The sequence below is a fragment of the Saccopteryx bilineata genome, chromosome 1 (assembly GCF_036850765.1).
Source record: "Saccopteryx bilineata isolate mSacBil1 chromosome 1, mSacBil1_pri_phased_curated, whole genome shotgun sequence".
Taxonomy (NCBI): domain Eukaryota; kingdom Metazoa; phylum Chordata; class Mammalia; order Chiroptera; family Emballonuridae; genus Saccopteryx; species Saccopteryx bilineata.
The window spans coordinates 216,599,454-216,627,433 of record NC_089490.1 but is presented as its reverse complement, the minus strand read 5'-3'; the positions used below and the strand labels follow the sequence as shown (position 1 = coordinate 216,627,433).

Sequence of the window (27,980 nt, the reverse complement as noted above, 5' to 3'; positions counted from 1 at the left end):
CCCCCCAAAAGGAATTCCAGGGTTTGCTGTCAATGTAAAATTATTTCCTCCCTTTTCACTCACCAGTGTTATAGATAGAGGTATTCTCAGATTGAATTCTCTGGTAGAAATGAATTACTGAGTAAGAGTAGGCAAAGTTCCTTCCCCCTGATATGTAGCATCTTTCCACACTGTGTCACCCATCCTCTGGCTCGCTTGCCCAGGGCCTCAAACCCCTCGCATGGGCCCATGCTGATGTCTACATTGCCCATCTCCTAGTGGGTTCCCAGTGCTTCCCTGGTATTCCTAAGGCTCCACTCCACTGGGTGTGTCCCCAGCTTGAAAAATTACTCCCCAGTCCATACCTTGCCATTGCTTGTTGGTCCCAAAGCCTACTCTCCTGCCAGGCCTTCCATAATGTGACCTTGACCCATATTTCCTGCTTTACCTGAACCACTTTCCAGTTGGAACCTGTCCTGCCAATTCAGCTGGACTGCTTACTCTCTGAGCCTCTGTCAATCCTGTCTTGATCTTCAAGACCCAAGTTCAGGCCTCTTCTTCCATAAAGCATTTCCTGTGTTCTTCCATGTCTTTTAAGTTGGATCTGATCTCCCTCTTTTGAACCCCAATGAACAGTGCTTTGGCCTGAGCACTGTCTCCTAGTAGTCTGTGGCCTCGTTTCTGCTTCCCTTCCTCAAAAAACAGCTGCTGTGCCATCTTCTTTCTAGGATCTAAGGGCCATGTTCAGCACTTTTATGGATGTTGTACAATAAATACCTATTGTGCATCCTCCACAGTTTCGTGGAGCTAAACATGCAGCAGAAGCTTTAAAAAAGAGGGGGGGGAGAAAAAAAGAAGAGAAAAGAGAAAGAAGGAAACAGCGGACTCCTTGAACTTCCTGCGCTCAGTTCTTTCCTCTGATCCCCAATCATAGTAGGCAGCTGTCTGATAAAATGTTTATTGGGCATTAAAAATAGTTTTAAAACTATATGTAGTTTCCTTCTGTAATAGCTTAAGCTTATATAATAAGAACATGTGGTTAGACTGAGCAAAATACCATGATTTTTGAAAAATAGATTGCATACTTGTGGCCTATGCCTCATCTGTGAGTAGTTAGCAAGGCGAGGTCTGAGCTCGGTGTGTCTTGGCCACTTCAGCTTGCTCTTTGCTTCCTGTTTTACTTGCTGTGCTGGGCTCTGTCAGTTGTGTAACATATGCCTTTGACACGCTTGCCTGGGGCCTCTAACCCCTTCTTGTGTTTTTAGGATTGGCAACATACTATTTTCTGTGGAAACGCAAACCACAGAAGAGAGAACACAATTATATCACGCTGAAATAGATGCACTTTATAAAGATCTAACAGCAAAAGGGAAAATTCTCATCCTTTCCTCTGAGTTTGGGGTAGGTGTTTGGTTTCCTTTTGCCTATGCTTCCTGTGACTCTAAACTTTTTAAAGCCTCTGCCCTTCCATTGGGATTATATGTTTTATGCTTGAGATCAGCTTCATTGTACCTACAGTTTTTAATATCTTACCAAAATAGTTCCCATAGGTGTTACCTACAGTAACTGGGGAGGGGAAAGAAATTTATTGTACATGATATTATCATAAATTTGGGCTTTGCCACGATTTCAGTAAAAAATTTGGTCCATAATGAAAATGACTTTCTTTTCCTTATGGTCTGTGATCTTGTCCCTCCAGTGCCCACCCTGACTCAAGGGGGCCCCTTGGAGGTGGGATCTGACATGTCACCTTTGTGACTGCAGCTGTCACTGTGCTGAGAGTCTGGTGGGCACTCCATCCGCGTTCTGGAATGGGTCCCCATGGCCCCAGGAAGGTGCTATGCATTATTCAGTGAATTCATATATTTAAGTAACTAAGTTTTTATATGTAATTAAGCATATTTATCACCTAAATCTGTGGGGGCTTGTAGAAAGCCTAATTGATATTAATAAGTGCTTTGTTTTATTTTAATCTCAATGTCTATTTTGACATTGCAGATAACATTCAAGGAAACTGAGCTCTTTATGTTTATCAGAAAAGTTAACAGTTTTAAAAACAGCTGGGAAGAAACCACTCTAGACTAGACTGTATGTTCCCTTTCATTAGCAAAACAGTACAGAAGAGTATTAAGTATTCAAGAGTGAGAGAGTAGGTTCTTGTGAGAGAGGAATGTGGAAGTCCTCCTCCTGATGTAGTGATGCTTCTGTGTCTTGTCCCGATGAAACCTAGTTTACAATCTAGTGTTTAAGGTCATGAGCATGTGTCTTTTCTTCTAGGAGGCGGATGCTGTTTGCAACTTAATCTTATCCTTAGTTTATTACTTTTATAATTTAATGCCACTCTCTCGAGGATCCAGGTGAGTGATGTCCTATCATTTAAGAGGTTTTATTTACACTGAAAACATGATTGGTTTATCTGGTTTTGCTTATACTTCCTGTTGTAAGTGTGGGTACAAAAGTACCCCAAGCAATGACAAGAAGTCCCCCACCTTTTATTTCAAAATCTACCCCAAAATTATTTCCTTGATCTACCGCATCCTCAAAAGCATCATGAAGGACAGTTCTGATGCTATGTATGATACTTGCGTTCTGCAGGCGCAGGCTCGTTCCTTCAGGGAGTGTGCACTGAAGACACGTGTGCAACGTCCTGCTCCCTGTCCTTTCATTTTGACACTTGCCCAGACTGTCACCCTGCTTTCTTTGCCCCTCTCCCTCAGTATTTGGCCACTAATTGACCTCTAGCCCTACTGTTTTATATTTTGAGTCATTGGCCATTCCATATTATCTTTATTACTGTGAATAAATTCTGGCTTGTTATGAATCCCTCAGGCATTCTGTAGCTGTCATTGACACGAAAGAGGTGTCAGCACGTTGTCTTTTTACTCCTTTACCCTGTGCCTGCACAGTGAGTCGCGTCAGCATGCAAGCTGTTGCTGGTATGTACAGTGTGTCTGTAAAGTCATGGTGCACTTTTGACCGGTCACAGGAAAGCAACAAAAGACGATAGAAATGTGAAATCTTCACCAAATAAATGGAAAACTCTCCCAGTTTCATACCTATTCAGTGCAGTTCGATGTGGGCTCACGCACAGATTTTTTAGGGCTCCTTAGGTAGCTATCCCGTATAGCCTCTGCAGACTCGTCACTTGACTGATGGCCTACCAGAATGGGGTTTCTCCACCAAACTGCTGGTTTCTTTCAACTGCTTATCCGAGTAATGTTATTCCTATGTGGTGGCACTTTGTTATAAACACACTGATATTCACGCTGCACTTTGGTCACAGATTTGAATTTAGCGAGCCACAGAACACACTGAACTTTCCTCTGTACTGTCCACATCTCAACTGCCATGGCCATGGGCTGCTCCACTGTATACACGGTGTTACGTCATCATCTGCACATGTGCACATGCTGCCACATCATCCTACAGAAACTGGGAGGGTGTTCCTTTTATTTGGTGCAGATTTCACTTTTCTATAGTCTTTTGTTGCTTTCCTGTGACCGGTCAAAAGTGCACCATGACTTTACGGACGCATTGTATTTTAATTTAAGATGTGGTGGCTACAATAATATACCTGTAACCTGACCAGGCAGTGGCACAGTGGATAGAGCATTGGACAGGGATGCAGGGACTCGGGTTCAAAACTCCGAGGTCGCCAGCTTGAGTGTGGGCTTATCCAGCTTGAACACGGGTTCACCAGCTTGAGCGTGGGGTCACTAGCTTGAGTGTGGGATCATAGACATGGCCCCATGGTTACTGGCTGGAGCCCAAAGGTCGCTGGCTTGAAGCCCAAGGTCGCTGGCTTGAGCAAGGGGTCACTCACTCTGCTGTAGCCCCCCAGTCAAGGCACATTTGAGAACGTAATCACTGAACACTAAGGAGTTGCAACAAAGAATTGATGTTTCTCATCTCTGTCCCTTCCTGTCTGTCTGTCCCTATCTGCCCCTCTCTCTGACTCGCTCTTTGTCAAAAAAATAATAATATAATATACTTGTACATCTTTAGTAATACTTTAAAAGTAAATCTCACCTAAATGTAGTAGTAAGTTTTATTACAATATTAAAAAGGCATGAAAACAAAATAGGCACATAAATATTGTAATATCAGCAAGTTATCGGTAGCCATGTGCACAGAGTATACGATGCGTGTAAGGCAGGACGTGGCACCGTTCACCCGCCACTGGCACTTGCCCTGGCGCTGTGCACACCCGGCAGTCATCATGGTCCTCAACAACTCTGGGTGCCTGCTGGCAGCTCTGACAGTGAAGGAAGTCGTGCTGCTGTCACCCTCGTCTCTTTCCCTCTGTTCCTGCTTCTGTTCAGGCGCTAGACCCTGTGGATTCTGCCCCTAACCCTCAGTTCTCTCTTTCCCTTCTACTGCCATGGTTCAGACCCTTATCTCCTGGCACAACCTTTTTAACGAGCCTCCCGCTTCCGGGCTTTCCTCCTTCCACACGCTGTGCCCCCAGTCCTGTGTGCCAGCTGGCTCAAGTTCACACACACTGCTGTCATGTACAGTGCCCATCCTGGTCCCACCCTGGTTTACCCTGGCCTCGCCACCACCCTCCTTTATCTGCCCTGTGCAACAGAAGGTCTTCCCTCCACCACACCTCCCTGCCTTTCCTCATGTCTTCATATCCCACCCTCTCTGCCTCTTGCCCTGCCCCAGGCCCTGGAAAATGCCAAGCACCTGCTGTGAGGTGAGCCTGGTGGGTGAGCCCTGGGCACAACTCGCTGCGCATGGGTGTGGGCTCTGCCTGCGCTCCAGCTGTCCTTTTCGTCGGAGGCAGGCGGTGTCTCATTATCTTGGTCCTGGGACGCCTTGCACAGGGGCACACATCGGTGTGTAATAAAGATGTCAGAATCAAGAGTGAGCCTGTTATGTGCCAAAAGGAAATTGATACAGTGTATCACTTTTCATAGTCTGTTAGTACCTAGGGGCATGAGTGCGGCTTTGCTTCCCTGAAGCCAACGTTGTTTAACACTTAAATGATAAAATTAATCTGTGTGCACTTACAAAGTGTGTTATAGATATGCATGTTAAAGCCAAGCCTCATGAAGTTGTTAAAAATACAAACAGACATTCTCTAATTTATTATTTCACAAGAATCGAAAAACTTAAGTGGAAAGAAATGTCCTGATTAAAAGAAGCCCTTATTTTCTTTAGAATATTCTTGGTCACATTTACTCTTAAATTAATAAATCAGTAGATACTCTTTTTAGTAGTAAATTAGTAAATACTTTTTAAACCAAATGAAAGTAATCTTCTGTTTCATGTCCCAAAGAATTCTTAAAAGAAATTAAATTTCATCTTTTATGATGGGAAATCCCCGGTGAGCTCGGTAACTATAGGTGGACTGATTGGTAATTGTTCTTTATTTGGATAGTGTGATAGCTTACTCAGTGATCGTGGGAGCGTTGATGGCAAGTGGAAAAGAAGTAGCTGGGAAGATTCCCAAAGGGAAGGTACGTTGAACTGGGAAAGGAAAACGGTGGGTTGTGTTTAAATTCCAATCTGAGTTTTTGTGTTAAGTATTTGAGTCAAACAGATGTCAGAGTAAGCTTTTCTCCTCTGTATTTAATAGCATTCCTAAATTTCTTTATTTTTTTTTTCCAGTTAGTTGACTTTGAAGCTATGACAGCCCCTGGTTCAGAGGCCTTCAGCAAAATTGCTAAAAGCTGGATGAACTTGAAAAGGTCAGTACTTGATGGGGTCAGCAAAGATATTGCAGATAGGGAGGGAGGAAAAGGACTACTTTTAGAGCTATTTGAGAAACTGGAATTGTACTCATTTTTCTGAGTTGCTATTACACCATGAATTTAAAGGTTAAAATATTTTGTTGTTGTGTAAGACTCCTTAAAGGGTGAGTGTATGGACACAAGTGAATAATGAATAAAAAAAATACACTAGTAGGTGAAAGGAAGTTGCAGATGTCTTATTTTTATATAATCAGTACTCATTTCTCGTGGCTAACTTACCCTTTATTTCAAACTGTTGGGTTTACTCTTCAGGAGTGAACTTGAAAACTGAGCTGACCTGTCTGACCAGGCGGTGGCGCAGTGGATAGAGCGTCGGACTGGGATGCAGAGGACCCAGGTTCGAGACCCCGAGGTCGCCAGCTTGAGCACAGGCTCATCTGGTTTGAGCAAAAAGCTCACCAGCTTGGACCCAAGGTCGCTGGCTTGAGCAAGGGGTTACTCGGTCTGCTGAAGGCCCGTGGTCAAGGCAGATATGAGAAAGCAATCAATGAACAACTAAGGTGTCGCAATGCGCTACGAAAAACTAATGATTGATGCTTCTCATCTCTCTGTTCCTGTCTGTCTTTCCCTGTCTACTATCCCTCTCTCTGACTCTCTCTCTGTCTCTGAAAAACAAACAAACAAAAAAACTGAACTGACCCATTGCAGACTTCTCCCAGGAAAGTGTGCATGGCCAGCCACACTTGACTCCCGCTAGACTCTGAGAAGGTGGGACTTTGTTCTGATTTAGGTGAGAGTACGTGTGAGTCAGTCATCGCGAACCAGAAATGACCCCTGACTATTTCTGTGAGGGGAGTCCAGCTGACTGTAGTCTTCCCTGGTTCTTGTTTCCAAAAGCATCACAGAGGAGTGTGTAAAGTTGGGATGAAATTAATCTCACAGATGTTCTAATATTTAATAAAGAACTAGAAAGCCCGGCGGTCATACGAAATGACCGCTGTTCTAGATATTATAAATTGTAATTAAAATGATTTGTGCAAAGGTGTCTGCTAATTCAAACTGAATTACCCAGGGCAGGCGGCGAGGACGCCCCTTTGCTTACTGCCCCACGGGGTTTCCCCCTTCTACTTGCTTAATTGCTTAAAGTAGAGTGCAATGAAGGAAACTACTGGCAGTACATTTCTTAAGAGCCACCGCTAGCTCAATAAATAAAGGTGATTTAAATAATAAAATGTTAATTCACATGTCAAAGATCTCTTTGTACACAACATTTCTTGTGTAGATCTTTCCATCATTTTTAAGCTCGCCTTGCAGAGGACCATCAATTATTTTTAATTTTATGTCCGTTCTTTCACGAACTCTTGAACAGGCAACATAAAGTTGACCGTGTCCAAATGCAGGCTCAGGTAAAAAAATGCCAACACGCTTAAGCGTTTGGCCCTGAGACTTATTGATGGTCATAGCAAAGGCAAGTTTTACAGGAAATTGTCTACATCTCAATTGAAACGGCAACCCTGTTTGAGATGGAGCCAAATCAATTCTTGGAATGACATGTATTTCACCTTTAGAGGAGCCAGTCAAAGACTTAGCTATTATGACATTATTTTTCAATTGGAGAACCTCTAGTCTTGTACCATTGCAAAGACCCCTTCTGGTGTTAAGATTTCTTAACAGCATAATAATTGCTCCAATCTTTAACCTCAATTTGTGAGGTGGCATGCCAGAAGGCGGGACTATTTGAATGCCGTGGCAACTTCACCCCATTGGCTAGTATAGTTACGCAAGCAACCAATAAGCTATCGGCGACCGACAGACACTTAAGCTGCATATAATAAAGATAAGAAAGTTTACCCTAACTGGTGGTGGTGCAGTGGATAGAGCATTGACCTGGAATGCTGAGGACCCAGGCCCAAAACCCTGAGGTTGCAGGCTTGAGTGTGGGATCATCAACATGATCCTAAGGTCGCTGGCTTGAGCCCAAGGTCACTGGCTTGAACAAGGGGTCCCTGGCTTGGCTAGAGTCCCCTGATCAAGGCATGTATGAGAAGCAGTCAGTGAACAACTAAAGTGACGCAACTATGAGTTGATGCTTCTCATCTCTTTCCTCTGTCTGTCTCTCTCGCTAAGAAGTTTCACTATTTGACCTTATTTATTTCTGCTCCTTCTCCATGGTTTTTTTTTTTTTTCACATCTATCTGGCTTAGCAACCACTCTAAAAATTGCTGGGTAATTTGTACTCTGTTGAAAACAGAGAAGTTCATGTCTGTAGTACACTCCTGTTCAACTTGAAATATTCCATTAGCTTTTATATAAAAATTTCTAGCAGGTACACCTTTCCCCACCATATTCTTGTTGCAGGTTTACCACTTCACACATGCTTTCATAAAAGGGCCATGAGGTCAGAGGTCTTCCTTCTGTTTCTTACGTAATTTTACAGTGTTAATCTTTCAACAGTTCTTTAAGGAAAGAATACCACCACCACCTTACATTGTGCAGTTAACATTTCACACCATCCCTTGATATATATGATCTCATTCCACACTCACTGTAGCTCTGTGAGTAATACTGTCCCTATTGCTACAGGCAAGGGGAGTGATCTTAGAGAAATGACTAAAGCCAATAAGGAATGAGGCTGCGCCTGAAACCCGTGTCTTCTGACTCCGAGTCCAACAGGCACGCCCATGGGGCATGTGTACATAACAGTCACATGCAATCAGTTTAATTTTTTCCCCCAAAGACTATGGTTGAACTTGTAAGCAGCTCATAACATGAGTCTTCTGCTACCTCAGCCCACTGCCTAGAGCAGAGGTCCCCAAACTGCGGTCCCTTGAGGCCATTTATCCGGCCTCCGCCGCACTTCCGAAAGGGGCACCTCTTTCTTTCTTTTTTTTTTTTTTGTATTTTTCTGAAGCTGAAAACAGGGAGAGACAGTCAGACAGACTCCCGCATGCGCCCGACTGGATCCACCCAGCACGCCCACCAGGGGGCGACGCTCTGCTCACCAGGGGGCGATGCTCTGCCCCTCCGGGGCGTCACTCTGTTGCAACCAGAGCCATTCTAGCACCTGGGGCAGAGGCTGAGGAGCCATCCCCAGTGCCCAGGCCATCTTTGCTCCAATGGAGCCTCAGCTGCGGGAGGGGAAGAGAGAGACAGAGAGGAAGGAGGGGGGGAGGGGGGGAGAAGCAGATGGGCGCTTCTCCTGTGTGCCCTAGCCGGGAATCAAACCCGGGACTTCTGCATGCCAGGCCGACGCTCTACCACTGAGCCAACCGGCCAAGGCGGGGCACCTCTTTCATTGGTGGTCAGTAATGCATCCTGTGCTCCTGGAGTACTGTATGTGGCGGCACTGCAAAGCACAGCATTGCTCAAGTACAGTACTACTTTCGGTGATGCGGGACGCACGCTTCACGGCTCCAGAAGCACGTCATATCACTTGTTATGGCTAGCAGTGACAAATAATGGAACCAGACATTGACCATCTCATTAGCCAAAAGCAGGCCCATAGTTCCCGTTGAAATACTGGTCAGTTTTTTTTTTATTTAAATTTACTTGTTCTTTATTTTAAATATTGTATTTGTTCTTGTTTTGTTTTTTTACTTTAAAATAAGATATGTGCAGTGTGCATAGGGATTTATTCATAGTTTTTTTTATAGTCTGGCCCTCCAACAGTCTGAGGGACAATGAACTGGCCCCCTGTGTAAAAAGTTTGGGGGCCCCTGGTAGAGGATCTGTTCTGCTCACAGTTCCTCCTTGTTTTTGTCATAATTGTCTGACATTGTATATGTGGGGTGTTGGGAAGTGACTATTACAGTAGGAATAAATACACTGCTCACAAAAATTAGGGGATAAGGGAATGTGCAGATACTCCAGTACTTTCAGCCTTTTTTTGTTTTTGCAGGGGGGAGGCAGACAGACAGACAGACAGATTCCAGCATGCACCCAACTGGGATCCACCCAGCATGCCCACCAGGGGCTGATGCTGTGCCCATCTGGGGCGTTGTTCTGTTGCAACCAGAGCCATTCTAGCATCATAGGCAGAGGCCATGGAGCTGTCTTCAGTGCCTCGGCCAGCTTTGCTCCAGTGGAGCCTTGGCTGCAGGAAGAGAAGAGAGGGATAGAGAGGAAGGAGAGGGGGAAAGGTGGAGAAGCAGAGGGGTGCTTCTCCGGTGTGCCCTGGCTAGGAATTGAGCTGGGGACTTCCACACGCTAGGCTGACGCTCTACCACTGAGCCAACCAGCAGGGCGCAACTTTCAGCCTTTTGTTTGGTGCACTTTCACGAATGAAATAAAAGTTGGTTTTGCGTCTTATTTGTATAATTGAACAACTTTCTTTGACTTGTCGTTTGCTTTTCTGATGTTGTTTAATAAAAAAAAATGCTTTTTCTTATCACTTCATATTCATTTTGAAATATCTATTAATTTTTGTGAGCAGTATATAACATACATAACATAAGCTTTTTTGGGTAAAATTGTGTTACTGCTCACACCCCTTCTTTGTGTTTTTCTCTTTCAGTATTTCACCTTCTTATAAGATCCTTCCGTCAGTATCAGAGACGTTCCCGACGTTAAGATCAATGATCGAGGTGCTAAACACTGACTCCTCTCCACGTTGTCTTAAGAAACTCTAGTCACACTGCGGTGTTTATACAAGTACAGGGCCGGACCTTTTGCTTAAGTTATTTTTTAAAATGTGGAATTATAAAGAAATTAGGTCCTTTATTACTTTTGATACCAATTTTTGATAGGAATTGAATACTTGAAATCATTTTCTTAACTTTCTGAACCATCACAGAAATCATGAAAGCAGGTTTTTGAGGGAAAAAAGGCTATACTGTTCAGGAGGGCAGCTCCTTCCTCACAGCAAAGTAAGTTTACTTCAAAAACCAAAAATTAGTAACTAAATGGAACACCAACGACAGAACAAGAGTATTTTCATTCCTTTAAAGATCTGCATTTTTTTTCCCCCCAAGACCTTCTTTTTATGCACATTGTGATGGGGAGTCTTGTTTTCAACGATCTTCACGTGCAGGCTCTTGGCTTTACCGGAACTGGGGAATGAACGTCCGCAGGTGTCCGTGTCACGTGGAGCCCACGGCCAGGACACTGAATGATGCAGACAGTATTTCCCAGTGACCCAAACACTGAATTATTGAACCCTGTTCTTTTTTTATTTTCCTCTCTGTTGGAAAAATAAACGGGTGATTTCTCTGCATCGCTGTTTTTTTGACACTGGATTATGTTTTTATTTTGTGAACTAGTTTCACTTTCAGGTATAAGAGCATTCAGAAAATTCTTTTTTTTTTCAGACAGGGTAAAATGACCTTGAGTAAAATGGGTTCATTAAACTATTGCCATTTCCAAATCATTTTCTTTTTTTTTTGTTTGTTTTTGTTGTTGTTAAAGAGTTAAACTGTTAATTGCTTTCTGTTACTTAGTTTCTGTGTCAGATTCCTCAAGGTATCTGTGCTCTTGGGGATTTAATAACGCTTGACGTTCACCTGATTATCTGGAAGGCTGGGTAGAAAGCAGCATTTAACCAGGTGGGACTTGCCCTTTGGACATATGTCATTCTGGGTACTGACATAGGCTTCAAAACGGCCACCGAGATATGGCTAGTGTTCTCATCTCTTTTGATAACCAGCAGAGAAGGAGAGAATGGTATAAATTGTCAGGCACATCTCATTTTATACACAGACTTCACATTCATGGGTCACTTTGCTCCTAAGAGGAAGGCTGCACTCATGAAAGGCAAGTGTGGTTATTTTCATCCAGCAGGTGAGGGACCTGAGGCTCTGGGAAGTTCCTACTCCAAGGTCACCCAGCTGTTGAAGACTGGGTGCTAACATTCCAGCTGGTCCTCTCTGACCCCAAGACCTACCTGCCTGACCATAGTCTGGGAGACCAACAATTCAAATTCAGGCTCTTCTCAAGACTCAGAAAACTTAGCACTTTATGGTACAGAATCTCCTTGTGTCTGTACATTTCTGTCCTCTAAGGACCATAAAACCACAGAGGACTGCCTCCTATAGGCTCTATGGGATTGCAAAGCAAGGCAGGGGTGCAGAGGTTAAAGAAAGTGGAAAGGAATGAGGTTTTTTTTTACTTCTTCCTCTTTTTGCTTATTATCTTAAAGTCAGATCCCTCAATTTTTTTTTAATTTATTGATTTTAGAGAGAGAGGAAGTGTGAGAGAGACAGAGGCAGGAACATAGATCTGTTCCTGTATGTGCTTTGACCAAGGATTGAACCAGCAACCTCTGTGCTCTAACCAACCAAGCTATCCAGCCAGGGCTCAAATCCTTCAATTTTATCAAGGACTTTTCCTCACTTTATCACCAAGTCTTTAAAATTTAAATTGTGAGATGCCCGTTTTTCAATTAATGAAATGGTCCAAATAAATTATCTGCTTTTTCTAAAAGATGACAATATGTCTAAACCCCAGAATTAGAATATATTTTCCTTGAAAACTTAGTTTACCAATTCCAAGTGACCTCATTTTAGTTTTTATATAAATAGCCTAGTTTCTCCTCATGCAAGTAATGTCATTATCTTGTCATTAGAAATGCCGAAATGCTTAATTCTATGATTGCAAGGTATTCTAGGAGAACATTCCATCTTCTGCCCCAAATCCCAAATACTCAGCCAAGTTGACTGTGGTATGAACAAAATATTACAATCAGTGCTGTTTGGCGACTGGGGAGGTCCGGCCTTCAGGTGTTCCAGTTCCATTCTCGAGAGTCTCAAGTTTGGAATTTATTCTTATACCATAGTGTTTAAAGCTCTCTTATCACGTCCTCTACTGAATTGAAAAATTACAACCTAAAAATCAACCAGCATTTCATCATACAAGTTGTCCTCTATTGAAAGTTTTTTCTTAATTTGTTTCTTTTTTAAAAATTAGAATTAGGCTTGCTTCTATCCTTAACATTAAAATTTTTTTTATATTAAATGAGAGGCAGGGAGGCAGAGAGAGACTCCCACATGTGCACTGACCAGGATCCACCTAGCAAACCCACTAGGGGGTTATGTTCTGTCCATCTGGGACTACTTTATAGCTGGCAACCGAGCCATTTTAACACCTGAGGTGAGGCCATGGAGCAGTCCTCAGCCCCGGGGCCAACTCCATTGAACCATTCAAGCCATGGTTGTGGGAGAGGGAAAGAAAGAGAAAGAGGAGGGGTAAGGGTAGAGAAGCAGATGGTTGCTTCTTCTGTGTGTCCTGACTGGGAATCGAACCTGGGACTTCTACACACTGGGCCGATGTTCTGCTGAGCCAACCTTCCAAGGCCTAAAATTTCATTTTAAAACCTTCTGGTCTCTGAGGAAACACGCCTTTGTTTCTTTTGTCTGTGTATGGTTTTGATGTTGTTAGCTGCCCTTATCCTTCTGATTTCATGGCACCAAGTCAGGACTGTCCTGACACCCCCCTCATCCCCTGCTCAGTGGTGAAGACTGGACACAGCACGTTGGAGGAGCATTTCTGCCCAGGCCAGATGCTTCGCAGGTTGGTCTGATGGTGCATGTGCGTTTTGGTTCTCAAACTATCATTATTAGAAATCCTTCAGATAACTCTTTGCCTACTAGTTATGAGTCTAGGACCCCTCTACCCTCTAGAGAATTTGAAATGTGTGTCAGGGGGGACCATGAATGAATCCAGAAATGTCATCCAGGATCCAGATCTTTCTCTCTTGGACAAATACAGCCCATTAGCTGGCACCTCTCTCCCTACTTCAGGGCACCATCTCCCATCACTTCACTTCTCCTCGGCTCCCTTCCCAGCATGACCTCTGTTATCTTCCTGGGACCACTGCTTGTCTCTGACTTGATTAACTGCTGCTGCTCCACCCTCAGGGCTTCTCACTGCCCTGAAAGAAAACCTGTCTCCTGCCAAGCCCACCTCACCCCTTACCACTCTTCCTGTCATCTACACGCTCTAACCACAGCCCGTGCCTTTTGCACCATCAGCTCACCAAAGCTTAGCTGTCCACAGGAACCTTACAGTTATCTCGGAGCTGTTGACTGGAACTTTCTGTGACGATGGACTGTTTTATATCTGCCTTTCTGGTACAGCAGCCACCAGACAGCCACAGGCAGCTCCTGGTGGCTTAAAATGGGGCTAGTGTGACTGTAGAACTGAACTTTTAATTTAGTTTTAATTCATTTAAATTCAGATAGCCATGTGTAGTGAGTGACTATTATATGGGATAGCACAGCCAAGGGAGTTCCTAGTTAGGCTTTAGAGTAAGTTTTTCATGGACATAATCCCAAATTATGTTCTGGTGTTTATTATTATTATAAATGTGATATAATGGACTTGTCTGAGTTCCTAAATTAAGCTCTGTTTGTAGAATTACTCCTATGAATCAAGACATTCAAACTTTTATAAGGCTGTAAAAAGATCCTCTAGATAAAACTTGCTTGTAAACTAGGAACTTTCTGTGTGGAAAGTAACTGAGGGACAGGAGACTAACCTCCAACTCTCTGATACTTGCCTCCCAATAATTTGGAAGGAAGATTTGCATGGATCAGAGCAAAGATGAGGAAAACCACCTAAAGAAAGGCAGTGTGTACCAACCAAGCCTGGGCCGTGTCCATGAACATATCTGAAGGTATCCATAATTGAGCTGGCAGGGCCTTGCTCCAAAGTCCGTTTGTTTTCCCACTCATCCCTATTTCATAAAGGCACCCTCCACCCAGAAGCCCCCGCCAGAAACCCAACTGGCCTCCTTAAGAGAAACTGGCCCTCCCCTAGTTTCCAAATCACCACCACCGTGTTCGTCATCCTCCTATCTGGTCCGGTATACCTCTAAAATATCCCAGATGGTTTCATCACTGTCAGCCCACATCGCAAGCTACTTAAAATTAATTAAAATTGGATATAAATACTTGTTCCTCGTTTGCACTAGCTCCACTCCAAGTGCTCAGCAGCCACCTGTGGCTGGGGCTTCCATGCTGCCAGGGCAGATGCAGAGCCTTCCCATCATGGCAGAAAGTTCTATTGGATGATGCTGTTACCCTGGAAACAGAGACAGCCCCCTCCACACTTCTGTGTCAGAAAGAAATGGGAGTGGGAGTCCTGTGGTTTTAAGAGATGAGGTTTTAAGGGGTTTAGGATAAAAATCACAAGAGTTTGGCAGTGGTACAGGGAGACAATGGGAGAGAGGAAAGAGAAAGAAAGTCTCGCAGCATCAGCTTGAGAAGTGTTCACCTGTTACAGATTCTGGGGGCCTGGGCTAGGTCTGGGGCCTGCATTCGCCAGCATCTGTGATAGTCACATGCAGGAGGGCTAGGAGCCACATCTGAGAAATGTCAAACTAGAATAATATGGCTTCCCAGGAGACTTTCCCCCTCATTCCCCAAGTACCATTGTGAAATCAAGTATGTTCTTGAATATTAATTAGTTTTGATTAGAATTAGGGTAGCCCTTTTCTTCAGACTATGTGCCCAGAAATATAAAATCACTTAGTCCTACAATTTGCAAGCCTAAATTTTACCAGTTAACAGTTTACAAAAGTTGGGTCTGCAGATATATCTGACAGTAATATAATAATTTCTCTATGATTGAATAAATTTATAAGCTCCGATTTCTACTGGTACTAGAAATTTTCATCTGTGCCAGGTCAAGGTGAGTCAGACATTTCCAGTTTTAAACAACCTTGAGTTCCCAGCCAAACAGGCTCTTTTTCACCTTTCAGGGACAGCCTGATTCCCAGAGCCGGGTCCTCCGCTGCCTGCAGCCCTGGGTCCTGGTTGCCGCCACCCTCAAACATCCAGGTTTGGCTCACACTGCTTTGCACCCATTGCTGCAGGCTCCTCTCCTGGTGGAGATGCTGCTCCACAGAGCGCAGGCCCCATCCATGCTGCCACCTCTGCCCAGTCTGCTGGCCTTTCAACACTCCAGAGCCCCTGTCTGCCCACCGGGCTCCCCACTGAGTACACAGCGCTGGGCTGATGGCTCCCCTGTCAGCCACCTCTCCTCTGTTCCTGGTGACATGCTCGCTTGGGCCTTCTCTGCAAGGCCTACTGCCATCTCTCTTAGGGGGAGGGGCTCTTTGGGAGCTAACTTTTTTGAGCACTTACTCTTGGCATTTTTCTAAGTGTTGTACATACAGTGTTACCTCACTTAACCCTCTCAAGAGCCCTGTGAGTTAGGGCTAGCGTTATTTCCACCTTGATGACTCAGATGGACAGGGACTGACTTACCTGTCACAGCTTTTTTTTTTTTTTTTTTTTTTTTTTTTGTATTTTTCTGAAGTTGGAAATGGGGAGGCAGTCAGACAGACTCCAGTATGCACCCAACCAGGATCCACCCGGCATGCCCACCAGGGGGCGATGCTCTGCCCATCTGGGGCATTGCTCTGCTGCGACCAGAGCCATTCTAGCGCCTGAGGCAGAGGCCATAGAGCCATCCTCAGCACCCGGGCCAACTTTGCTCCAATGGAGCCTTGGCTGCGGGAGGGGAAGAGAGAGACAGAGAAGAAGAAGAGGGGGAGGGATGGAGAAGTAGATGGGCGCTTCTCCGGTGTGCCCTGGCCAGGAATCGAACCCGGGACTCCTGCACTCCAGGCCGACGCTCTACCACTGAGCCAACCGGCCAGGGCCTGTCACAGCTCTTGAATACTGCCGGGGGCTTGTCGTCTTGAAGTGAGAACTCAGTGAAGACTGTTGGGGAGGCCAGTGGGGACTGGCTCCAGCACCCTGGGCCCTAACCCCAAAGTATACTTCCACTTACTCAGTGTGACCAATGGAGCATGTTGGCGAGTGGACTGATTGCTTCCAGCCATCTACCAGATGCCACCATGTTATTAGAGGATCTAGTGTCACAGGAGCCATAAAAAATCAACTTGTTATTTAGTGCCACTCTAGAGATCAGCCAAGAATGAATAAATTTGTTAAGACTTAGAATCTCAACTAAGACTAAGAATTGTCATTTATGAAGCTCAGAATTTAAAATAATATACCTCTGTCTGAAAATAGATTCTGAATCAGTCTTTTAGTTAGTAGACTTAATAGGTCTAGAACAATTTTGACATGCAAAATAACTCTTAAATTACCAGTCTGGTGTAGAAATAACTTTTCAGGTGAATATAGCACCTTCTGCTTCATGTAAATATATATGTGTTAGCTATCCATCCACTTCACAAGGGTTTAAAGCAGTGGTAGTCAACCTGGTCCCTACTGCCCACTAGTGGGCATTTCAGCTTTCATGGTGGGCGGTAGCAGAGCAACCAAAGTATAAATGAAAAGATAGATTTAACTATAGTAAGTTGTTTTATAAAGATTTTTCTGCCAAACAGCAAAAATCCGACAAAGTACTTGGTAAGTTATTATTATATGCTTTAACTTGCTGTAACTCTGCTTTATAAATTTTATAAAGAAAAGTTACTTCCCTACTTTATAAATCACCATTACTGTGGAACCGGTGGGCAGTTAGAAAATTTTACTACTAACAGAGATACAAAAGTGGGCGGTAGGTATAAAAAGGTTGACTACCCCTGGTTTAAAGTATAAAAATACATGCAACATCAAAGAATAACATGAGTTGGAGAATCAGTTAACACTGTTAAAATGTATTTGTGTGTGTGTGTGTGTGTGTGTGTGTGTGAAAGAGACGGACAGACAAGGGAGAAAGATGAGAAGCATCAACTTGTAGTTGCATCACTTTAGTTGTTCATTGGTTGCTTCTCATACGTGCCTAGACTGGGGGGCTCAAGCCAGCCACCTTGGGCTTCAAGCCAGCGAATTTGGGCTGAAGATCATGACCATGGGATCATGTCTACGATTTCATGCTCAAGCTGGTGACCCTACGCTCAAGCTGGCGACCTCAGGGTTTTGAACCTGCGTCCTCAGCATCCCAGGTTGACACCCTATCCACTGTGCCACCACCTGGTCAGGGTCCCATAACACCTTTATAACCTATAAAATCATCTAGATAAAGCAATAGCATTACCAGCACCCAGAAGTTCATTTAAATATATGTATGTATGTATATGTAAATATGTATCAAATTTTATAGAAATATAACAAAGATTATAGTAGTTCTTTAAGGCAGTTTCAGTATGCCATTGAACCAAGTGAACTAAAACCCACTACCCTCTTTCCTGCGACTATTCAATAAACCTTTACCAGTGGCCTTTTTATCTCCTTTGAGCATCATGTTGGTTCACTCTTTCTTATAACTTTTTTTCATTACATTACAAAATCTGCTTGTCATTCAATATTTTACCTTCCCTTTAGTTTTATGTCGGCAATAAATGAGCTTTTATTTGGATTAATCCAATAAGAAACATGGTGTATTTTCTCAGACTCGTTGCAGTCTTTTTGCCTCCAAAAATATGTATTTTTCAAAAATTTTTCTGTCATAACAAATGACATTGTATTTGTGATTTAAACAGCTTATTGTCTATGAACACCAGCATCTTATGTGCCTTTACTTACTAGTAAAATCATGACTTTTGCAAACAATCTTCATCCATCTATCCCCATATGTGTCCATCTGATCTCCCTTTCTGTATCTCCTTTCTCCACCTCTGAATCAGCAGAATCGACATCCTCACATGGCTAACACGCACATGGTAGCCCAGGTCCAGCTCTCCTAGAGAAACTCAGGCCAATTCCCCTTGAGTGGACCCACATTTTCTAACGTCTAGTCACATGAGGAGACCAGAAAGTATTGAGCTTACTCATGTGTGTTTCTAAGATTTTTTTGAGCAATCAAAACGCCTTAGATAGCCTGACCTGCGGTGGCACAGTGGATAAAGCATCAACCTGGAATGCTAAAATCACCGGTTGGAAATTCTGGGCTTGCCTGGTCAAGGCACAGATGGGAGTTGATGCTTCCTGCCCACCCCTCTTCTCTCTTTCTCTCTCCCCTCTCTAAAATGAGAAAATAAAATCTTTGAAAAAAGAAAATGAAAACAAAATGCCTTTGGTAAAAAGCTATCTTCTCAGATTCTCTGCCTCACATAGTGTCAGTGCTATGGAGTCCTACACAGTGAGGTGCCTTCCCAGTAGTGCTAAGTGTTCTTTCACTTGCTTTGTGTCCCAGGTCCACATGTTCTTATCAACAGGTGTGGCATATGTAACAGGTACACATGGTAACTATTAAGATAGGTAGGTCTATATTTTACTTGTGTTCTGTCAACTTTGCTTTATCTATCTTGAGACCAATGTACATATAAAATCAGAATTGATGCCTTAATATGTACTCCAACATTATTCCAGGTTTTTCTTTTCCTCTTTTTCCCCCTATTCTTTTGAGCTAATTGTTTTTGTAATTATTTTTTTCCTCTTCAGGATTTTGGAAACTATCTGTACTTTTTCTTTTCTTTTCTTTTCTTTTTGTGAGAAGAGGTGAGAGACAGACTCTTGCATATGCCCTGACTGGGATCCACCCAGCAACCCCCATCTGGGGCTGATGCTTTGCCTATCTGGGGCTGTGCTCGCAAACGGAGCTATTTTTAGTGCCTGAGGCAGAGGCTCCATGGAGCTATCCCCAATGCCTGGGGCCAATGCTTGAACCAATGTGTCACTGGCTTCAGGAGGGGAAGAGATAGAGAAGGGGGAAGGAGGAGGGCTGGAGAAACAGATGGTCACTTCTCCTGTGTGCCCTGACTAGGACTCAAGCCCAGGACTTCCACATGCCATGTGGATGCTCTACCATTGAGCCAACTGGCCAGGGCCCTTTTTCTATTCTTGGAATGGTTAGTTTAGAAGTTCTGATAACACAATTCTTTATACTGGCAACTAGATGAATGTTAGAATTGCAAATAATTTTTATATTTAAAATTAAAATATTTTAAAACTAAAGGAAAAAGCTTGATTTAAAGAAGTTTGATATATAAATTATAATTTGTGTATTGTCTTTGATTTTATAGATATCAAACATTTAGAATAAAAACTTTCAGAAACAAATTAAAACACTTTACATTTACATCATATGGCATGAAAATATGTTCAAATTTTATATATATTACTACAGTTACATCTTATTTTTTAATCCTTTGTATCATTACTAGAGCACAAATTAGGTGAAAATCCTGACTATAACAACCTTAATGATTTTGCTAAAATAGAGGCAAGAGGCATAATTTTATGGAATTGATAATTTTATGGAATTAATAATTTATGAGACATGGTTTTCATTATTACTCAGGCAGACTTCAGGGCCTATGAGAACACCCAGACATGTGTGATAATGATTAAATTCAGTTAATGTTACTTTTTGCCAACTTTGAAATATAAAGCCTATACTCTTACACATATTTATCCACTTTTGTTGTTATGAAATCTATTAAGATAGGAGGACAGAACATGTCATAATTGACAATGGTTATTATAATGTTATCGAGTAGTGTAGTCCACAGGTTACGTAGAGACACCAAGGTAAGTTGCAGAAGAAATTTTAGGAGGAGCTTTTATTAATATTAATATTAAGCCAACAAGGCATACATGGGGTATAGCTCACCCAAATCATGCAGCATAGCTCTGAGGCTGGTTATATAGACATGGTCACATACTGGTTGGGGGGAAAAGGAGGGGGAGCAAAGGTATTAAAGTCATTTACTAACAAGCTTACAACATTTATCTAGAGCAGGGGTCCCCAAACTACGGCCTGCGGGCCACATGCGGCCCCCCGAGGCCATTTATCCGGCCCCTGCCGCACTTCTGGAAGGGGCACCTCTTTCATTGGTGGTCAGTGAGAGGAGCCTCGTTCCCATGGAAATACTGGTCAGTTTGTTGATTTAAATTTACTTGTTCTTTATTTTAAAAATTGTATTTGTTCCCGTTTTGTTCTTTTACTTTAAAATAAGATATGTGCAGTGTGCATAGGGATTTGTCTGCCGGGGTCCAGCCCTGGGGGGGAATCCAGGGGTTCCACAGGAGGAGACGGCGTCGGCGAAATCGAGTGAAAGAGCCGGATTCTTTTCGTTCTCTTTATTCTCTGGTTAGCATTTACTGCCAGGTATCTCTCCGCCAAATGCTAGTATAGCTCCCTTTTTATACACACACACTGAGTTACAATTACATGGTATTAATCATTGCTTCTATTTCACTATGTTTACATGTTTCCGGATAGCAGTTAATTTATCTCTATAAATTACAAACCAGGTAGCAAATCATTCAAACTACAAAATAACTTGAATAGCGATAACAACATCGGTAAAAGCTTTTAAAGTATTAGTACTAATAGTTAACTAACTTTACTGCTGTTGTGAGTTAAGGGGCAGAGAGAGATTAGCAGACGAAATCATTAAGGACTAACAATGGACCACCGCTTGCTCAGGTAAATGGCTTTGAGTTTAAGCAGTGTCCTACTTTTTCTCACAAGATTCTAAAAGGCTTGCCTATAAAGAAATTGACATAACATTAAGAATAGCTTTCACCCAAAGATATACAGAGTGCACTTGCAAGATAGCCTAGTAGCAACATAATTTTAGAAGACATTAACTGTTATTACTTCTATGGATTTCCCTACATTCCTCTCATTATCAAAAAATCTTGGAAAGTATATAAATCTCATGAGAACATCTCATTGAGAAAGCCTAGCAATTGCCTTTAGTCAAAAGACAATTCTCTTAGTAAAACATTCTTTTCTTGCCGACTGCGCTCTCATCCTGGGCCACACAATGGGCCATTCTACAATACCTTACCTAAGATACTATTGTTTAGTCAAATATTACTTATTTATTATATTTCAACACGAGTTAAGTTCTAACTCTATTCTTCTCAGAGTGTACCACTATCTACAGATCAAATAAGCAAGAAGAAAGGAATGTTTCTCTACTCTTATCACATGAAAAGGCTAGGGAGGAAAAATGTTGAATTAAGTGAAGGCCGAGAGGTGCTCTGTGCACAGCCACTGCCTCCTACCTAGTCACAAGTCACAATCTATTCTTTCTAACATGATTAAGAAGGAATTCTCCTACAGACTTAACCCTTTATGAGGGATATCATAGCCAGCCTCTTGTGTCTATGAGCCCAGCTGAAGGGGCCCACAGGCTTTTCTGTGGAACTCACACCCTCTGTCTCATTTCCAAAGGAATCACTACAAATCTACAGAGAAAGCATGGTACTATTATCCCTGTGCCATAAATAATAGCACACACCCAGAAAAAGGGGGGATATAAGGCCAGATTAATTCAAAAAGTCAAAGGGGGAAGTATCGTTGTGTCTCTCCTTTGGGTGACTTCGTCAACCCGCAGCCATTGGTCTTCTCTGCTGTGACTTTGTCAATCAGCAATTTTTGATCTTCTGCTGTGACCTTGTCAGCCAGCAGTTGTGGGTCTTCTCCTGCTGTGACCTTGTCAGCCAGCAGTTGTTGATCGGCTCCCGACATTTGTCCATAGTTTTTTTTATAGTCCGGCCCTCCAACGGTCTGAGGGACAGTGAACTGGCCCCCTATGTAAAAAGTTTGGGGACCCCTGATCTAGAGGATGGTAAAACATTCCTACACATCAAAACCACAAGATAACAGTAGTGATAAATATTTTACATATCAACACAGTAGTGGTAAATGTTTTATATATCAAAGACATTCCCGAATCTTCTAGTGTACCCGTCCCTGTCACCACAAGAGTGGGAAATGAAATGGTTAGCTTAGGATAAGGAGAGAAGCTAAATGAAATTACCTGTGCTAAAAGTGTTGGGGCTACTTATTAGGAAACCTAGTAAGCTAGTCCCCGCTTGTTTAGTGTTCAAGTTTTATACATATAAAGAATTTCAGAAGGGATGATTATTAGAAAGCATATAAAATGTTACAGAATGCTGGTTTTTTAAGCAAGGGGAGTGGGCTCGTGATCCCTTTGTCTAGAGCAGTGATTTCCAACCTTTTTTGAGCCACAGCACATTTTTTACATTTACAAAATCCTGGGGCACACCACCTACCAAAATGACACTCTAACACAGTACATATTATACATATAGTTAATAATATAGTTTCTAAATGTATTTATACTCTCTTAGTGTGAAACCTGGGCCTGTTTCGATGAACACAAAAGGGATATCCTGGCAGGAATGGTAGAAAGACACACACGAAGCTCTTCCTCAACAGTTCTCAGTCTCTGTTTTTAGTTTTTATCGCAGTCAAGCTTGAGAAGCTCAGCTCACATAGATATGTGGTTGAAAACGGGAGCAATGTCAAAATAGCTTTATTGGCCAGAATGGGGAACTCCTTGGCAACAGATAACCAAAAATTATCCAAAAGAAGATCAGCAAACTTTAGCTTTAAAGTTAGATAACATTGTGATGCATTGTATATCACCCTCTGCAGGGGCCTCTTTTAAAAAGAAAAAGGTCAAATATCTATATACACTGTCAGGATAGACATAACCAGCTGAGGCTGAGGCTTCATCTAGTGGTGGCAACGTTTACCTCCAGTCCTGACCAGGATTAGAAATCGGGACCATGGGGAGGAGTAGCAGCTTCAACTACTCGCTGCAGAACACAATGACAAGTGCACAGCAGCCCGAGCGTAGACCTTCCTGGGTGTGGATGAGAAGTGGCCTACTATTGGTTCATCACTAGTGGTCGGGATGAATCCTAGAAGGTGATTGGTCAGTGAGCGTTCCCTGTGCCTCCACTCTTCCTGTTGCTGATAGCTGGAGGGATTGTGAGGGGAATGTTTATGTTCGGATAGAGGCGGCTGGCGGTGGGCTGGATAAATAGCCTCCGCAGGCTGTATCCGGCCCGCAGGCCATAGTTTGGGGACCCATGTTTAATTTCCCCACGGCACACTGGTTGAAAAACACTGGTCTAGAGGTATACGTCACTCTCAAGACTCCAGGAGCGGAGGAAGAGTTAAAGGAATTTTTAATTAAAATATGTAAACATTGTCTCCTAAAGGCTTTCAAAATAGGAGAAGAGGAAGGGATTTTCAGATAAGTTCTACCTTCTTTGCTCTGTCTAGCATGTGGCATCAGTCTTTCCAGAGAACTCTAGTAGTTAAACTATGATTAACTACTAATAACTTTTGCCCCTTTAATCTCTTTCTCTTGTTTTTTTTTTTTTCTCTCCTCAGGAAGGAGGGATAAGGGAGGGCCTGGCTATTATTTTTGAAATACCAGTATCAACAGTTTTGTAGTTCCTTGACCCCTTATCACAGTGGTCCCCAAACTACGGCCTGCAGACCACATGCGGGCCCCCTGAGGCGATTTATCCGGCCCCCGCCACACTTCCGGAAGGGGCACATCTTTCATTGGTGGTCAGTGAGAGTATGTAGTACTGTAGTACTGTAGTACAGTACTCCTGGAGTACTGTATGTGGTGGCGGCGCTCATGTACAGTACTACTTTCGGTGACGTGGGACGCACACGTCATATCACTTTGTGACAAATATGGAACCGGACATTGACCATCTCATTAGCCAAAAGCAGGCCCATAGTTCCCATTGAAATACTGGTCAGTTCATTGATTTAAATTTACTTGTTCTTTATTTTAAATATTGTATTTGTTCCTGTTTTTTTACTTTAAAATAAGATATATGCAGTGTGCATAGGGATTTGTTTATAGTTTTTTTTATAGTCTGGCCCTTCAACGGTCTGAGGGACAGTGAACTGGCCCCCTGTGTAAAAAGTTTGGGGACCCCTGCCTTATCACAATAACTTCCCAACATTTGATTTCTGGTATGTGAGCTTCTGTTTGTGCCCTTGCTCCAGGCTCTGAAAGTATTAGGGCTGGGCTGGAGGGGCCTGTGTCTGTGCTCACTTCTGCTCCTCCCACTGTCTGCAGACCACACTGCCCACTTGGTGGTGCAAGACTACCCCAGGCACCAAACTGCATCTGGCACAAAGAGAGTCCATACTCTCAGTTCTAGTCCCAGAATCTCCAGGAAAAAACTCTGATTGGGCCAGCTTAGGTCAGATGACCACTTAGATCCACCACTTGTGGCCATTGGGTGGAGTCACATGGTAGCAACAATAAAAAAGGGATGGGCAATTCTGGGCTGATCATCCCCAACTTGTCCAATACGTTTTGATAGAATGTAATTAATAAGTTCAGCAGACCTCTCTTAGTGGTTTCAATTCATTCATTTACTAAATTAATCTGTTTTTTTATTGAGCATAATTTTTAGAGGTAAATTAGGTTACAAAAAGGATGGCCATACACCCCAGTTTGCTCAGAATAGTCTCAATTTATGCCCATTGTCCCATTGTAATTATTATTAGGGCCCGTTTCATTCTCAGGCATTCTGGCTTAGATGGCAGTTGACACAGTGCCCCTGATTGGAAATGGTTTTTTGCTCGGTGAGTGTGAGAGTTAAGTGATATTCCTGTTTGGCCGACGTGGTGCCATCATCTCAGACCCATCCAGCCATTATTTGGTTCAAGCAACCACTAGAGGCCGGGCAGTGTTCCACAACCTGGGGCACAGTGAGTGAGACAGAAACCCTGTCCCGAAGTAGCTCCCAGTCCCAGGGGTACAAGCCACGTCATCACAATACAGCCTGAGAAATCTGCTAGGAACAGAAGGCAGGGCACAGGGGAGGGCAGAACTCTGCCCGAGGAAGACCCCACAGCAGATAAAACATCCCCATTAGTCCAGGTGACATAAACCTCAAAGTTGTTATTTGGCATTTTGGAATATACCTCTTTTATTAGATGTGTAATCCTGCACTAAGAGTTTGTTATTGCACTAAGTGCTAATGTGGGAAAATCCACATCCCGTCTGCCTTTCCAACAATGAACTTGGGTCACCTCATCCGCCAGGCCAGCCTTGGAGTAGGTGTCTCATGTGCATGTAGTCAGGAGAAGAAAGTGGGACATGCTTATGTCCTCTGGTCCCTGGCAGAGGAACCTGTGAGAGTCCATAGCCAGGAATCCCCCGAGGCTGGTCTAGAACTGAGGAAGGTTCATGAAAGGCTGCAAAGTGTCCAGCCAGGAGACCTGGGTTCCAAACCAGCCCCACCATCTACCATTAAGCAAGTCACTTAATCTCTCTGCCCTTAACTTACCTGGAAAATGAAAAGTATGGAACAGCATGATCCACAGAGTTTCTTCCAGCTTTAAAACATTTATTTTTTGTGTAGTGAGCCAACTAACAAATTCTTAAATCATCTCTAATTAGCCAGTTTGGGAAGATTCTTTCAGAAAAAAAATCAGAGCCAAATTAAAATAGTTTCTCCTTTTCATGCACATCTGGTATAACCACAAAGGCTTTTACCCCGACAAAATCCTTTCTTAAACAGCCTCTGCACTTTGAATCCCACGTGCAGGGGAACTAACCACAGAAAATCTGGCCAGAAGAATAATGCAGTTCTGGTCTGACTCGCCTCAAACCATTCTGTGTTGGGCATAAGGGCCAGAAATAATGACATAGTTGAAACTTTTCTTTTTCCCCCCCTTCCTCCAAGAAGGCAAGCAAAACTCAGCACTCTTAGGAAAGCCCTTCAAAGCCCCCCCCCTCTGTCTTTAATGTCAGGAGTTGTCAGGAGCCAATCAACGACTGCTGGCTGACAAGGTCACAGCAGAGAAGACCCACAACTGCTGGCTGACAAAGTCACAGCAGAGAAGACCAATGGCTGCTGGTTGACAAAGTCATCGCAGTGAAGACCAATGGCTGCGGGGTGACAAAGTCACCGCAAAGGAAAGGCACAACGATATTTCCCCCTTTGACTTTTTGAATTAATCTGGCCTTATATCCCCCCTTTTCTGGGTGTGTGCTATTATTTATGGCACAGGGATAATAGTACCGTGCTTTCCCTGTAGATTCATAGTAATTTCTTTGGAAATGAGACAGAAGGTGTAAGTTCCACAGAAAAGCCTGTAAGCCCCTTGAACTAGGCTCATAAACATAAGAGGCTGGCCATGATATCCCTCATAAAGGGTTAAGTTTGTAGAATTTCTTCTTATTAATTATGTTAGAAGGAACAAAGTTAGAACTTAACTAGTGTATAAATATAGTTAATAAATAAAGTTTAACTAGACATTAGAATCTTAGGTAAGGTGTAGTGGAGTGGCCCGTTGCATGGCCTTAGATGGGAGCGAGCTAGCAAGTAAAGAATGTTTTGTTAAAAGACTTGTTTTGTGACTGAAGGCAGTTGCTGGGCTTTTCTCAGTAAAACATTCTCATGAGATTTTTGTATTTTCCAAGAATAAGGAGAGGAATGTGGTAGGATTCATAGCAGCAATAGCAATTAATGCCTTCTGATATTATGTTGCTACTAGCTATCTTGCAGGTGCACTCTATGTATCTTTAAGTAAAAGTTACTCTTAATGCTATGTCAGTTTCTTAAATAACAAGCCTTTTGTAGTCTAGTGAAAAAAGAATTAGGACACTACATGAACTCAAGGCTATTTGCCTGAGCAAGCGGTGGTCCTTTGCTAGTCCTTGATGATTTCATCTGCTCTCTCTCTCTGCGCCCTTGACTCACAACAACAGTAAAATAGTTATTAATTAGTACTAATCTTTTAGAAGTTTGTACCAATATTGTTATTACTATTCAAGTTATTGTATAACTGTACTTTGAATGACTTACCACCTGATTTGTAGCTTATAGATATGAATTAACTATTATCTGGAAATATGTAACCATAGTGAAACTAAAACAATGATGTATTCAAAATACCATGTGATTGTAACTTAGTGTGTGTGCATAAAAAGTAAAGTTAGACCAGCCATTGGCAGAGATGCCTGGCAGTAAATGCTAATGAGAGAATAAAGAGAAAGAAAAGAATTCGGCTCTCTCACTCGATTTTGCCGACGCCGTCTCCTCCTGTGGGACCCCTGGATTCCCCCCGGGGCTGGACCCCGGCAAGGAGTTAGAGGCATCTGTGCATCTGAGTCATCACCTTGCATGCTCAGTCCTTCCAGAAGAACAAGGAAAGAGCTAGCCATCCCTGCAGAGCTGCCTGCTCATGTTGGTGAGCTGTTATCTGCGTTGTCTAGGGTTTCTTCCTGCTTGATCTCTTTCTCCACCTCAATGTCTATCTCTGTCTCTATCTCTCTACCCCCTCCCCCCAACTTTAACATCTCATCTTGTGTTTATTGACCATTTATATTTCTTTTATGAACAGCCTTCATGATCTCTGGCTATTGTTTTCAATTTATTAAAAAATATTGGAAACACACAATGAGTATAAAAATGATACACAAACACCTTGGTGACCCCACCTGGCTTAAGGAAACATCACCAATGCAGTGGAAGCCCTCCATGGACTCTTCCCTAATCTCATCAGCAGCCCTTCCATCCCCAGGAGGTAACCTTGAACTAAAATCTTTAGGTCATATACCTATGCATCTCTTTATTGATTTTAGAGGGAGAGGAAGGGGGAGAGAGAGAAACATCAGTTTGTTGTTCCACTTAT

General features: G+C 43.0%; 1 protein-coding gene across 7 annotated transcripts in view; it reads left to right on the top strand.

Annotated features, from left to right (window-relative positions):
- The window catches only part of TTC13 (tetratricopeptide repeat domain 13), a 127,058-nt gene extending 116,168 nt beyond the window's left edge, over positions 1–10,890 (top strand). For all 7 annotated transcript variants that reach the window (XM_066235913.1, XM_066235905.1, XM_066235892.1 and 4 more), the window contains 5 exons: positions 1,245–1,380; positions 2,257–2,336; positions 5,366–5,444; positions 5,596–5,675; positions 10,192–10,890. In XM_066235913.1, the coding sequence (XP_066092010.1) occupies positions 1,245–1,380; positions 2,257–2,336; positions 5,366–5,444; positions 5,596–5,675; positions 10,192–10,306 (490 nt within the window). In that variant the 3' untranslated portion in view covers positions 10,307–10,890. The remainder of the gene's footprint in view (positions 1–1,244; positions 1,381–2,256; positions 2,337–5,365; positions 5,445–5,595; positions 5,676–10,191) is intronic.
- Positions 10,891–27,980: the final 17,090 nt, after the last annotated feature.